Here is a 14,823-nt window from a genome sequence, read left to right as displayed (position 1 = left end):
ATAGAGCAGGGATGTTAAACTCAAGACCCGCGGCCCAGGGGTGCTTAGATCTTGCCCACGGGGCCACCTTGGAAACAGCGAAGGACTGGCTCGTGGTGCCCTGACAGCGAAAATGGAGCTCAGGAGGGCCGTGTGAGACTCTCCCAAGCTCTGTTTTTGCTGACAGTGGGTTGCAGGAGGCTGTCGTAGCCAAAAATGGAGCTCGGGAGCCCATTTTCTCTGGCAGAATGCTCAGGCCACCACAGGCACCCCTGACATGAGCAACATTGAGCTGGCCATTCCTACCCTGGCCACACCCACTCTGCCCCCCCCCAGGTCAAACACAATGTTGATGCCTCCCTCAGTGAAATTGAGTTTGACACCCCTGATATAGAACAACACTAATGTTGTTCTAATTAATGTTACCTTAATGTTAGCAAGCATGATTTGTGATCTAATAATATTTATTCTCTATATAAATAAACCTGATTTTTTTTAGGAATATCTAGCTTTGCATATCATCTTAGAAGTAAGTTTCACTAAGTTCAGTGAGACTTTCTTCCAGATTAATGTGTATATAACTTCCATCTCCTAAAAATATATAGAATGGCATTTCCTTGTAAGAAAATTTACAGAATCAGATTACAAACTACAATCCTAAAACTGCAATCATTTAACTCTGTGGGATTAAATTATTTGAATCCTTTTCCACAAAGCATTAACCATGTTATGTCATGTCATGTTATTATTTTTACATTCATTTTTATTATATGGCCAAGCACATTATCATTTATATTAGTAATTTATTTCTGAAGATATTGTAGGTAGACAAACACCAGTATCCCTTAATGGGAGTGAGGCAGCTACTTATTGCTTCATAAAGATTGATGTTGCTCACAGTAGTTTTGTGGTATATGGAGGATACTTTGCAATCTGGCTAGTCTGTCATTTTATTTTCCACTCTTTCTATCTGTGGTTCTGAGTAGTTTTGAGCATTTTAATTCTTATTGCTAATTTTATGCACAAATGTAGAAGTTTCAATTACTTCAGACTATTAGATATTAAAAATATTACAATTTTCTCTGTTAAGCATTATAATTTGACATACAATTGATATTTCATCAAATCTTAAATTGCCATTTAAATTCTCAATCAATTTCTCTGCTCAGTGCAGGAATCCAGATAAAGCTTTTACAACTAATAAGTATCCATTCACTGTCTGAATACATGCAGTGAAGGATAGCCCATCAATTCCCTTGATATGGCTTCATTGTTGAACTGTTCTTACTATTATGTTGATCTTTTAAAGGTTCCTGCAGAGAGTAATCAGCATTGAAAATCCAAGCCAGGCATCCATTCATCCAAGTAGCTAGAGAGAAATTCAAAAATTGCTCAAAAGTTTAAAAAGTCTTTAATAAGAAACGTGCAAAAAAATCAATTAATAGGACAATCTTAAACCTACATAATATAGAAGCTGAAAATAAATAGTTGTGAAATAGTCATCTTTTTGAAATCATGCTTAACTCTGAGAAGGGAGAGAAGAAACATACCATCAAGAAATACAGAAATATTGTGATCTTGAGAAAATCTTGGACCGAAGACAAATCCTTTCAATCAGAAAGTATGCTAGCAATGACCTCTATTTGCACCCAGCATAGAAAAAGAACCAGTGAGTATAGGGTAATGAGGGCATAGCCCAGTACAAACATAAAGATCATCGCACATACAGTACAAACTGATGACAAATGTATCACTCCATCATCTTCCAATATAATTCTGTTAGGCCATCTCTAGATATCCATATAAATAAACTTCAAATCCAGATTGCCTCTTTAGTCAAACATTCAGGACCAACAAAGGACCATAAACTAAGGAGAAAACACACACTAGGGCAACCTATAGCGGGGCAGCCTACTATAAACTGAAAGCAAACTCCACATTCAATTGCCCTGATGATGTTACCTAATTGGGTAATGTGATGTTTGCAAGCAAAAAACCCAAGCTCAGAGAGCAACAAAGACTCCACAGTTCAACTCTGAGTTACATATATTGGAATAAAGTTTATTTTGACAAGCAGTTGAGCAGGAAGCAAATATGCATGCAGCAAAGCTGACTAAAATGGTCTCATACAGTTTTAAAGAACTGTTCTTCAATAAATATGGGACAGGTTTGAGTATGAAAGAAATCAGAAACAATGAGGTTGGATGCTAGATAAGAAATCACACATTGCAAAAGATAAATATTTGTGTGGAATCATTCACACATTTGGTGATTAGGAGCTTTCAAATTAGCGTAGTTGCTGAGAGGTTGAATATTACATAAAAGCACTGAACCAAGATCTGTTGAAATTGACGGTCCCTATTCACAGTATATTTCAAATTTTCAAATCAATGCAAGTATCTATCAGATTTATCACAATCATTTACTTACATATTCATTAAGTATTCCTTAATCATTAAAAAAAATCCTGTAGATGTCACCTGGGGAAAAGGATCTCTTGATCCGACCCACCTAGACAATATTCATCCAGTTTCTAACCTTCTCATTTGGTTAAAAAAAGTGTTGCTTGGCAACTTCAGAGGGTCTTGGATAAAATTAATTCTGTTGACCCCTTCCAGTCATAATTCAGGCCCATTTGGGCGCATGCGTGAGAATGGGAAATGGCTGCTGAGTCTCAACGCTCCGGCTATTGGGAAGTAACAACAATAGATTCCAGGCGACCAGGACCCCGGATATGATAACGGAGGGGTCCCTGCAAGATATCAACATTCGGGCTTCCCGGGGAGGCAATTATTTGAGGAGGGGGCTGCCTTCGGGTGGCTCCTGGACGGTGTTACCTCCCTCGGTGATTTTTTTGTACAGCTGGTCGGCGGCAGCAGTGGCGGCTTTGCGCGAGCGGCGGTGGTTTTGGCCCCGCTGCCTTAGGAGGCTGCCCCGCTACCCTGGGAGGCGTTGGTCCTCTGTTAAACACTGTCGGCGTGTCGACTTATGCCCTGAACAGGGGGTAGGGAATTCCATGGAAGTGCCTGCCTGGACTGTAGGACTGGCTCTCTACCTCCACCGCAACTTTGCTGCTCTGTACCGCGGCCCTGCTGATTCCTTCCCTTCCCCCCTGGCACGGCATTCTCTTTGTGTTTTGCCGTTGCCCCCGCTGGGCTTTGCGTCGCTCTATCATCTATCTACCTGGACTGTGACCCCAGGATTTCAACGACAGGCTCTTTGTCGTACTGGTTATCATCTGCTGTTGCTGCTGCCTGAGGAGGGCCACGTTAGGCAAAACCGTCCACCGGACTATTCTATATTGGACGCCATTGCTCCGGAAAGGCAGCATACTTGGACCTCAGACTCCCCCCAGTGGCCATTACTGGTACTTTTTTCATCCTTTGGCTGGTTTATTATCTTTACCATCTTTATCATCTTTACCGCCTCTTTAATTACCATCTACCCACCCCTCCTACAACTGCAATTACATCTACAATTACATCTCTTGGGCTTCCTCACGTGCGAACAAACTGTATCCACCCGATCAGTATTGCCCTTCGTCGCCCCAGGGAATCCATCTCAACTACCCAGACTTTGTCTTCACTTACATCATTGGCAAACCGGACTTGAACATCTTTGGCGGTTTTTTAACCGCCTGGACTTCTGGGACCTTTCCAACTACATAAGAAGGGAAGAAATGCCACCCTCCCCTCTGCATATTTTTCTTTTGTACGTTCTTTTATAAGACCTACGCACGCTGCACAAATTTTAAATGGTATGGTGAGTGCATGGGACTGTATGTGTGAACTGGATGATCCCACTTTTATTACTCCATGGTTGTTGTATTCTTATGTGTTTTTAATTATTACGTGGGGACTGCTTGAGTGAATAAATGAGTGTGCTTGATTCGGAGGGCCTGTCGGGGAATGCGGGAACTGTGGGGGTGGTTGAGGGGACCACGGCCACGGGAGTGGGTCGGAGCATCACGGTCGTAACAAGGAGGGGCAGATATGGCGGGGACTTTAGGGCTGGCCATTATCGGGGAAGGAGGGCTCGCTACATCACAGAGATCCCTCCTTCCGGCCCTATGAGTCCCACTCCGAGGCCAGATGGCGCGAGTAATCAGGACCCTGGTCTCAGGCTGTTGTCGCTAAATGCCAGGTCTGTAGTTCACAAGGCTCCCCTCGTCCGGGACTTAATTTTAGACAAGAGGGCAGATCTGGCATGTATTACTGAAACCTGGCTGGGCACGGAGGGAGGAGTCCCCCTCGTAGAGATGTGCCCAGACGGATTTCAGGTGCTTCATCAGCCAAGAGCTCAGAGAAGGGGGGTGGTGGTGTGGCTATTGTTATCCGGGAGTCTTTAGCACCTCGTAGGATCCCTGCTCCGGAGCTTGTCGGGTGTGAGTCCCTGCTGGTGAAGTTGGACCTCAAGGGTCAAGTGGGTTTGCTGTTAATGTACCTGCCTCCCAACAGCGTTGCAGCAGCCCTCTCCTCGCTCCTCGAGTCGGTAGCCGAGCTAGCAATTGAGTTCCCCAGGCTTATGGTCCTGGGGGACTTCAATCTGCCTTCGCTCGGTGAACACTCTGATGGGGCGCAGGAGTTCATGGCTTCCATGACGGCCATGGGCTTGACCCAGGTAATTCGGGGCCCAACCCATTCAGCGGGTCACATGCTCGACCTCGTATTCCTCTCGGAGCAGTGGACTTGTGACCTTGGTCTGAGGGGTAATGAGATCATACCCCTGTCGTAGTCAGACCACTGCCTACTGAGGCTTGACTTTCGGAGGCCAAACCCCCACTGTAGGGAGGAGGAACCGACCAGGTGGTTCCGCCCCAGGCGACTTATGGACCCCTTGAGGTTCCAGACGGAGCTTGGGGTCATTCCTGATACTCTCGCCCACAGTCCAGTGGAGACTCTGGTTGCTGCCTGGCACTCGGCAACATCGGAGTCCCTTGACCGGATTGTGCCACTATGGCCCCTCCAGGTTGGCGGATCCCGGAGGCCTCCTTGGTTCACCGAGGAGCTCCGAGAGAGGAAGCGCCGGAGGAGACGCCTAGAGCACCTATGGAGGTCCGATAAATCCGAATAGAACCGAGCACTCTTAACAACTTGCACCAAGGAGTACATCACGGCACTGAGGACAGCAAAAAGATCGTATATTGCCACCTTGGTTGCGTCCGCTGAGTCCCGCCCAGCCGCCCTGTTTAGGATAACCCACTCCCTCCTAAATAGGAGGGATACGGGGGACCCCTTGCAGGGTAGGGCTGAGGATTATGTCCAGTTCTTAGCGGACAAAGTTGCTCGGTTTCGGTCGGATTTGGACTCCACCTTTGCAGATCCAGCCGAGGCACAAGAGGATAAATTGGCAGACCATCCCTGGGTTGAGTTCCAGGATGTTGCCCCTGGGGATGTGGACAAGGCCATGAGAGCTGTGAGTGCCTCCACTTGCGTACTGGACCCGTGTCCCTCCTGGCTGGTTGCCAACAGCAGTGAGGTGACACGAGACTGGATCCAGGCGGTCGTTACCGCCTCCCTTCGGGAGGGGCACTTCCCCTCCACACTTAAAGTGGCGGTGGTGAGACCCCTCCTGAAGAAACCATCTTTGGATCCAGCCGTTCTCAACAATTACCGTCCTGTCTCCAACCTCCCCTTTGTTGGGAAGGTTGTTGAGAAGGTGGTGGCCTCCCAGCTTCAACGGTCCTTGGAGGAAGCTAGTTACCTTGACCCTTTCCAGTCCGGCTTCAGACATGGTTACAGCACAGAAACCGCTTTGGTCGCATTGACCGATGATCTCTGGAGAGCCAGGGATGGAGGCCATGCATCCATCCTGGTTCTCCTTGACCTCTCGGCGGCTTTCGATACCATCGACCATGGTATCCTTCTGCGACGACTGCGGGAGGTGGGGGTGGGAGGCACTGTTTTGCAGTGGTTCTCCTCCTACCTCTCGGACAGGTCGCAGTCGGTGTTGGTTGGGGGGCAGAGATCGACCCCTAGGCCCCTAACATATGGGGTGCCGCAGGGTTCGGTCTTATCCCCCCTACTATTTAACATCTACATGAAACTGCTGGGCGAGATCATTCGGAGGCACGGGATAAGATACCACCAATACGCGGACGATACCCAGCTGTATCTGTCCGCCCCTGCCAACTCAATGAAGCGGTGGACGTGATGAGCCGGGGTCTCGAAGCCGTTAGGGACTGGATGAGGGCTAACAAACTGGTACTCAACCCGGATAAGACCGAGTGGCTGTTGTGTTTCCCTCCCAATAATTTGGCTAGTGTTCCATCACTCAGGCTGGGGGGCCAAATTTTATACCCCTCAGACAGGGTTCGCAACTTGGGAGTCCTCCTGGACCCACAGCTGACCTTTGACCACCATCTGTCGGCTGTGACCAGGGGGGCATTTGCCCAGGTTCGCCTGGTGCGCCAGTTGCGACCCTACCTGAACCGGGAGGCTCTCACAACAGTCACTCGGGCCCTTGTGACCTCTAGGCTGGAATACTGCAACGTGCTCTACATGGGGCTGCCCTTGAAGAGCATCCGGCGACTTCAGCTAGTCCAGAATGCGGCCACGCGAGTGATTGTGGGTGCACCACGGTTCGCCCACATAACACCTATCCTCCGCGAGCTGCGCTGGCTACCTGTTGATCTCCGGGTGCGCTTCAAGGTGCTACTTACCACCCATAAAGCCCTCCATGGTAGTGGATCTGAGTACTTGAGAGACCGCCTCCTGCCAATTACCTCCTTACGACCTATTAGATCACACAGATTAGGCCTCCTCCGAGTTCCATCCGCCAGTCAGTGTCGACTGGCAACTACGCGGAGGAGAGCCTTTTCAGTAGTAGCCCCGACCCTTTGGAACGATCTCCCCATGGAGATCGTACCCTCACCACCGTCCAGACCTTCCGCACAGCCCTTAAGACCTGGCTATCCCGTCAGGCCTGGGGATAAAGATTGTAATCCGTCCCCACCCGAATGATGAATGAATGTTGTGTTCTATTTTTACTTATGTATTGTTTTATGTCTTACTGTTTTGTATTCCCCTCCCCATAAATTGTAAGCCGCCCTGAGTCCCCTCAGGGAAAAGGGCGGCCTATAAATAATAAACCATAAACCATAAACCATAAACCATTTGTGGGACAGATATTACATTGGTTGCACTTGATCTCTGGTGAAAGCAAGATAGGGGTAGTACACCCATCCTTGATTTATCAGCGGCCTTTGATACCATCAATCATAATATGCATTTAGGCTGCTACAGTGTATAGGGCTGGGCAGTGCAGTCTTGCACTGATGTGTTCCTTTCTCCAAAGCCAGTCCCAATCAATGTTGATAGATATTGTAAGATCAGCTCACAGCCATTCCTTTGTGGCATGCTATAGGGCTTGGTACTCTCTCCACTCCTTTTTGACATGTACAGCTGAGTGAGATCATGGAGTTTCAAGATCTGGTCCTACTACAGAAAGAACTAATGCACAACTTGGGGTTTCTCATAGACTCACAACTCCTTCTTGAAGAGCAGGTGGCAGTTGTGACAAGGAGAAACCTTTCCTGCATCAAGAATCTCTGCACTCAGTCATTCAAGCCCTGGCCATCTGATGGTAATACATTCTACATGGGGCTGCCTATGAAAAATATTCATAAACTACAACTAGTACAGAATATGGCGGCAGAGGCAGTTCTTCGGGCCCCTAGGTTGGCCCAAGGTACAGCTATCTGACTTGTTTTGCAAGGCCCATGAACTTAAGAACTTCTTAACAACTTCTAGGCAGCAAAAGAGGCTGAAATTGAGAATATTTCTCAAAGAAAGAGCTTGTTAGAGTGGCTTCAGACCCAGAAATGTTGAAAGAGAAATGAGTAATTTGGCATAACATGATGTTCAAAGAAAAAATATTCCTCCAGGCATAGCAATGCACTGCATAGTAACGTTGTTAATCTCAGACACAGTGTATGTACAAATGGCACTTAACCCCAGACCTTTGTGCTCATAGTTTTATACAACTTGAACTATAAGGGCAGAACTAATGTTGCACTAGATATATGTGGGCAATTGGTTCAAGATACTGTCTTTAATGAAACGTTGACATGGGAAGCTGCCTTTTTCAGAAAATTAAACTCAAAGGAGATAACTGTGGTTTAAACCCTACCATTCCAGCTATTTTCCATAGTTTCCTTCAGCTCATTTTCTTTATTTTAAAAACAAAATATACTGAATTATTCAGTTATACATTAAAATATTGTCCTGTTTGTTTAGCAGAGATGGAGTAAACAATTCAGCTAATTATGGAAGATGACGCCAGTACAGTGTACAACAGTGATGTGGATTATCTGTTTAAGAAATTTCCCAATGAACAAAAAGTCAGAAATGTTTATGGAGTTAGTGACAGTTTTCCCATTGTGCTCTGAATTGTATCAAGCCCAGATTGGCATATCATAAGGATTTTAACAGCTCAAGCCTTGTAGAGGCAGAACATAATCATTATAATGTTATCACAAATAGAAGCAGATACACAGATAGAAGTTGGCTTCCTGTATCTGCAAGTAATCTAAACTGAAAGGATAGCTAGTAAAACCAGCTACTAAGGCTGGTTTAAATTTTAGCAAGTACCATAATTAGGCTGAAGACAAAAGCAGAGGTGGCATTTTATAAGTGAAATTAATTTAAAGGTTAATTTCCTTGGGTGCTAAATCTTATTTAAAACATTTACCAGAAAAGAAAATTAGGATGTTACTTTCAAGATGCATGGAGTGCATTTGGGAATCCATTCCTATTATCAGTAAAAAATTAGGTTAGGCTCAAGATGGGAATTTCAATTCATTTTAGTGGATTATAAATGGCTTCGAGTGGAAGGATTTTGCATTTCTTTTGTTTGAAGTTATTAATTGCAACTATTTTGAACAAAAGGTCTGCATTTATATGTGAACAAGAACAACATGAAAGAAAATTGGCTATGGATTGCTGCCTTCCCAAGTAATGAAGCTTATGTTAAGGAAACTGCTAAGACAATAATTGTGTAATGAAAAACAATTAATAAATGGAATTGCATTCTAAAAGTGGTGCTGTTGATGGGCTTCCTATATATTAATTTATCTTCTCCTCTTTCCACAACATTTATCTGCCCCCCCCCTTTTCTGAACAATAGTTACCATCTCCTCAAGGAACTGTTGATATAAGTATGGATAAAGCTATAGATACAAAACTTTAAAGAAGTAATGTTTATATTTAGTATCATATCATCGTCCTAAGATTGTGCTTAATAAATATTCAGTGCTGTTTAATAACAATAACGGTTTAATATTCTACCAAATTATAATAAATGGATTGGCACCATCTGAATTTTATTTATTTTTTCTTAATCAGTCACATAGTTTTATTATTTAGAAGTATTATAATCTTTTAAAAACACATATATAGATATGAATCTGGTGTAGTTGAACTGACAGCTACAAATAAGATAAGCCAGTAGACTCCTTCTGGGAAAATATACATCACAATTTTATATACACAACAATTTTATATTCTGACAATCTCTGAATAATAATCTTGAAAGCAATAATTGTGGAAACTGGGGGAGTCATTTCTAACCTAACTTTAATTCTGCTGCTATTCCTCATATACTCGAGTTTCTTGAACTGGTTCAATTAGAATCTTAACTAAAACAAACCATGGTTTGAAGTAAGGAAATGATCAGAATTTATGGACTAGCAATTAGGAGCATCCTAAAATATATGTGTTGGATTAGGGTTGATGCATCTATCCACTGCATGTTGCTTTATTTCTCACACTTTTCATCCACTAGCATTTTGACAACTTAACAGGCTAATACTGTTTAGAAGCTTCTAAAGTAGTATCCAGTGAACCATTAATTATTTTTTTTAAAAAATACATTACCTATTAAAGAAAATCACATCTCTATTTTCTCAAACTCTCACCTGAGTTTTGGCCTGCTAAAATTTACAGCTGAATACCCGGTGATGGGCGGAAGATTGGCCTACTGGCTCCCCGGAGCAAACCAGAGTATGTATTTCTTTATCATTATGAATGTTTTGCTTCGAGTGTCCTTTGAAATGGTTTGTGGGAACTCTTACAAGGTTTTTCTTTCATTCTTTCTCCTTTTTTCTTTTTCTTTTCTTTTCTTTCTTTTTTCTTTCTTTTTTGTGGCATGAGTTCACTTCTGAGATCTGCTTTCCTATGACCCTTCAAGTTCTTCACATGCATCATAAAACATTCTTCTTCAGAGTGCTTTAAAAGAATTTGGGTTTTGTTGTTTTAGAAACTTTGCCTGTAGTTATGTTTATATGAATGAATTAATAAATGAGTGAATGAATGAATGCATATTCAAAAAAAGCATGTGATAAAATGAATGGCTTGAATTATGGAATGTTTTGCACTGTTTTGCTGCTAAATAAATAAGACAGAAATGTTACAGAAGTGAAAAAAAATGAGAATAAGTTAAATGCTTAGTGAATGGTCCAACACTGAGCAAGAAACAAAATTAGGATGTTTGATGTCCTCTTGGGTGTTTAATGAATGTATGCATGCATGAATGAATATATTAAAAACATTTTTTATGATGTTAGAAGGATGTTGATCATAAATATATTTTGAACACAAATGGTGCCATATGTCTGGCTAAATGAATATTAGATAGATTATGTCTTGCAATGAGGATTATAGATCTGAAAATTAATGTTTCAAGACCAAGGTAGTTGTGTGCAATAGGAAAAATGAAATGAGTTATTGTAAGTTATTCATAAATCAAACCAAGTAGATATTTTAAGATCTTCATAGACTGGGAAGGCAGATGGAGAAATTTAAGACATGCAAATACTGGGGGGGGGGACAGTTGAATATACGTCATCAGTTGTGGGAATGAACATTTGTTAAAATGCTTTCAGCTCACTTTTTAATATCAAAGTAGGAATTGGATGAATAAGGTTGATACAGGAATAGGATATTCAGAAAGTGTATGTCATAGGACAAGAAGAGATAGGTCAAGAATGTGGGAGCTAAATGAATATAGGTTGAATATAAAAATAAGCAATCAGTATGAACAAAGTACCTTGCAGAAAATGAATGAAGATTAAATTATAAAATAAATATAAAGAGAATAGTTAATGGGTTGAGAGGAAGAAGAAGATAAAATCATGATTTGATAGTTGAGGATATCCATAAAAAGAGAGAAGTCAGAAGTTTAAAGAACAAAAAAAAACTATATAATGACATAATGAATGGACATAGTAGAAGAAAGTGGATGGTGTTCAAGATACGGAGAACTGCTGTGAATTATATAGATAATAACTAATTAAGTATGTTTTCTTCTTTTATCTCATGTATTGAACTTATTTAGCTTGCTCTTGCTTACTTGTTTAGCTTACAAAACATTCCTTACCCTGAAAGGGAATATGTGAATGTATTTAGTGGTGTTAATTGTAGAATGTTTGGCATTTTAGTTTGACATTTTTAATAACTGTGTGGTGTCACAGTTAACATATTGCATTAACTCCAAGAAAACCCTGATATATGTCCATCTTCAGCTACAGAAATTCACTGGGGGCTTTGGGCTAATCACTGCTCTAAACCTGATTATTTCATACTTTGAAAGAGTCTCTCAACTTGGTGACTTGAGAATGGGTGGATGGGTGGTCAGGAATTCTGGATCTAAAGTCTCACATCTTCAAGTAGCCAAGATTGAGAAACAGTAATCTCTATAGTATTGTTATCATGATAAAATTGATATTCCTTATATACTCCTTGACCTCTAGAGAAAAGCTTAGATTGAGCTATGCTATATCACCATAGAACACCACAGCAAATCACACTACACAGTTGTACTGTATATTATTGACAGTATGGCTAGAATAAGCACATCTTAGAATTTAATGAAACCATAACAAACCTTCAGCTAGGCATACTTTTTATTAGAAGCTATTGTGAAAATAAGTCTATTGGAACCTCACCAAATTTACCCAATCTAAAATGTTATTTCTGCTCTGACTTGACGAATAAGGAGCCCTTTCAAACTGTACTCAGAAGGATCTCCATTACATTTTGAATCATGTACCAGGAGTTCCTTGGTGAAAGCAGTAATGGTGGACAACTTTTTCTAAAACAGGCAATCTGTTCCCTCTGAAATCTGAAAGTTTAAAAGAATATTTGGTGCTTTTGCAAAGATTTCTTGTGAGCAAGACTCAGTCTAAGCTCTCTCCAAATCCCATATGTATCCCAAGGCATAGCTTACATCCGTGAACAATGAATTCAGCCAAATTCATAAGAAGATACGTAATTGCCTGAAGGTAGAACATCTGTCCATAATTGTTGTTGACTCATACTTGCTTTCACCTTTCAGAATACTAATCTTCCTGCTGGAGTTTTCCTCCATTTATACCAGTTTTCTTACTATATTTCTCTTCTAATAAAATTGTCTACAGCAATCTCCACTAAAAACTTATTTCATTAGAGATTTATTTCATTGCTTGGGCTGGCTCTAAATGGCACTGATTTGGCATGGGCCTGCCTCTTTTCTTTTCTTCTCCTTTTTTCTTTTCTCAACTTATTTAAAGCATTCGTTCAATTGGAAAATCCTTCGGGGACAGTTTTGGAATGCTCCATATGTAAAAATGGAACATTATTATGGAAATGATTCTGGAAATACCCCGGTTCAACTGAAATTTGACTTCAGAGAGAGAAAATATAAATTATATTTCTCTGTGTGCTGTCTGAATTGTATGCATGAAATATAGGTTCTTTTGAGTGCTCTGAATGTCTATATTGTTCCCTGCTCACTGACTTTCAAGGTTTTATGAGTAAGAGATGGCAATTACTAAACATTTGGTCAATGCTAATACTATTAGTTGGCTAAAAACCTAATAGGTGTTGTTTGCAAGCAGGTGAATGTCAGAGCAGTCTGAATCTATAGTACCTTGAAAGTACTGCATCTTTTCTATTAAGTAAACCCAAAGGGTATCTAATAGATTCTAATCAGTGTGCATCTTGGACATTAGGAAATCTGATTTTAAAACATTTAAGAAATACCAGTTAGAATATATAGGATCCCATGAATACACACACAGTCAAGTAGAAGGAGGTCCAGGAATAAAAAGAGTGACTTAAAGCAAACTGTTGACAGCATAATAACAAACACTTCCAATAAGACAGCCTTCCTTAACTTGGATGGTTATTTTTTTTTTATTTATTTATTAAATTTCTACCTGCCCATCTCACCGGCTGATTGTGGACATTTTACAATGCAAATATTAAAGTCAATCCTCAGCATTACCCACTCAGGTATAGTATTGCCAAGACTGATATAGATAGTCCTCAGTTAATGACTGCTCTATGATATTTTGTTATTGCAACTATGCTGAAAAAGTAATTTTACAACCAGTCCTCAAACTTATGACTGGTGCAGTGTCCCCACAGTCAGGAGATCACAATGTGGGTATTTTACAACCAGAGCACATATATAATATATATAATTGTCGTAGCATCCCACAGTCACATGCTTTCTGTCCAAAACAGTGGAGTGCTAGGAATAGCTAAGATGCTGAGCTAAGATACACAGAACCTTCAATCCTTCAAACTGCCAGGTAGATGACCCAAGAACGAGGAAGACACATACTACTCTCAGGAGTGAGAAGGAGATTTATTTATACTGTATGTGTAAAGTGTGTCCAGAAAGGTTTTTACTAAAACCATAATGTTGATACGCTTTCAAAATTCATGAATTAAAAGCAGAGACTTGTAACTTTCCTGGGTACAATAGCTGGCTGGATATTAACAGGGGATTTGCCAACAGTATTTCACAAATATGAAATGTCACAGAAAGGATGGCCTCTGCATATACATGTTTGACAGGATGAAATTCCAATAATGGAAGAAATCTTGTTTCCACTTAAAGCTCAAGAACTCTACTGACATATGCTGATCATTTTACCATTATAATCACTGCATTGGCTCAGAAGAATTGCTTCATTCATTCATCTGTCCCTGTCTGTAATTTTGCCGATTTTTAATCATGCAACCTAAGAGGAAGAAGCAAAAATTCACAGGATCTCAATCTTCCACTCTGTTCATCTCCTATTTCTGCAAATCATATACTAAGTGTGAACAGCTCCTTTCTCCCACAGCCTTTTGATTTGCTGGCATGGGTTTGCTTTTTTTCCATACCGCTGCTTTGTTGTATTTCATATTTCATTTCACAAGTCAGATCTTACCTGGCTGCTACTGTAACCTATTTATTAATAGTTCTTGGTATCTCACAGACACCTTTCGCCAGTAATATTACCTCACTTTCTCCTTCACTTTAACATTCCAGTGGATTCTGTACATAATTACTGATTTACTAATCAGTAGCATAATGCTGACTAGCTACATTGTAAAGGCTTTTTTGGACTTTTCTATGCCAACACCTAACAGGGACAGCGTGGCTCAGTGGCTAAGACCTGAGCTTGTTGATCAGAAAGGTCGACAGTTTGGCGGTTCAAATTCCTAGCGCCACATAACGGAGTGAGCTCCTGTTATTTGTCCCAGCTTCTGCCAATCTAGCAGTTCGAAAGCATGTAGAAATGCAAGTAGAAAAATAGGGACACCTTTGGTGGGAAGGTAACAGCGCCTTCAGCATTTAGTCATGCCAGCCATATGACCACGGAGATGTCTTCAGACAGCGCTGGCTCTTTGGCTTTGAAACGGAGATGAGCACTGCCCCCTGGAGTCGGCAATGACTAGCACATATGTGCGAGGAGAACCTTTACCCCAACACCTGATATTCTGAGGTGCATTGGAATCAGCTAGGTTGGAATAAGTGCTGGATGAAATTTCTGAACAAGAAAAATAGACATTCAAAATTGAACACACAGGT

The 14,823-nt window shown here is 41.6% G+C and overlaps 1 protein-coding gene across 5 annotated transcripts in view; it reads left to right on the top strand.

Annotated features, from left to right (window-relative positions):
* Positions 1-14,823, top strand: part of NKAIN2 (sodium/potassium transporting ATPase interacting 2) — a 595,332-nt gene that overhangs the window by 559,479 nt on the left and 21,030 nt on the right. For 3 of the 5 annotated variants that reach the window (XM_087718532.1, XM_087718536.1, XM_087718533.1), the window contains exon 6: positions 9,924-9,980. The exons of the other annotated variants lie outside the window; for them this stretch is intronic. In XM_087718532.1, the coding sequence (XP_087574658.1) occupies positions 9,924-9,980 (57 nt within the window). The remainder of the gene's footprint in view (positions 1-9,923; positions 9,981-14,823) is intronic. 5 annotated transcript variants of the gene reach the window in all.

Source organism: Thamnophis sirtalis, unplaced genomic scaffold, assembly GCF_051295495.1.
Source record: "Thamnophis sirtalis isolate CommonGarterSnake01/CBP01778 unplaced genomic scaffold, rThaSir2_p1.2 scaffold_6, whole genome shotgun sequence".
In the NCBI taxonomy this organism is placed as follows: domain Eukaryota; kingdom Metazoa; phylum Chordata; class Lepidosauria; order Squamata; family Natricidae; genus Thamnophis; species Thamnophis sirtalis.
Note: the sequence above shows the minus strand (reverse complement) of the source record. Positions and strands in the feature narration are given on the sequence as shown.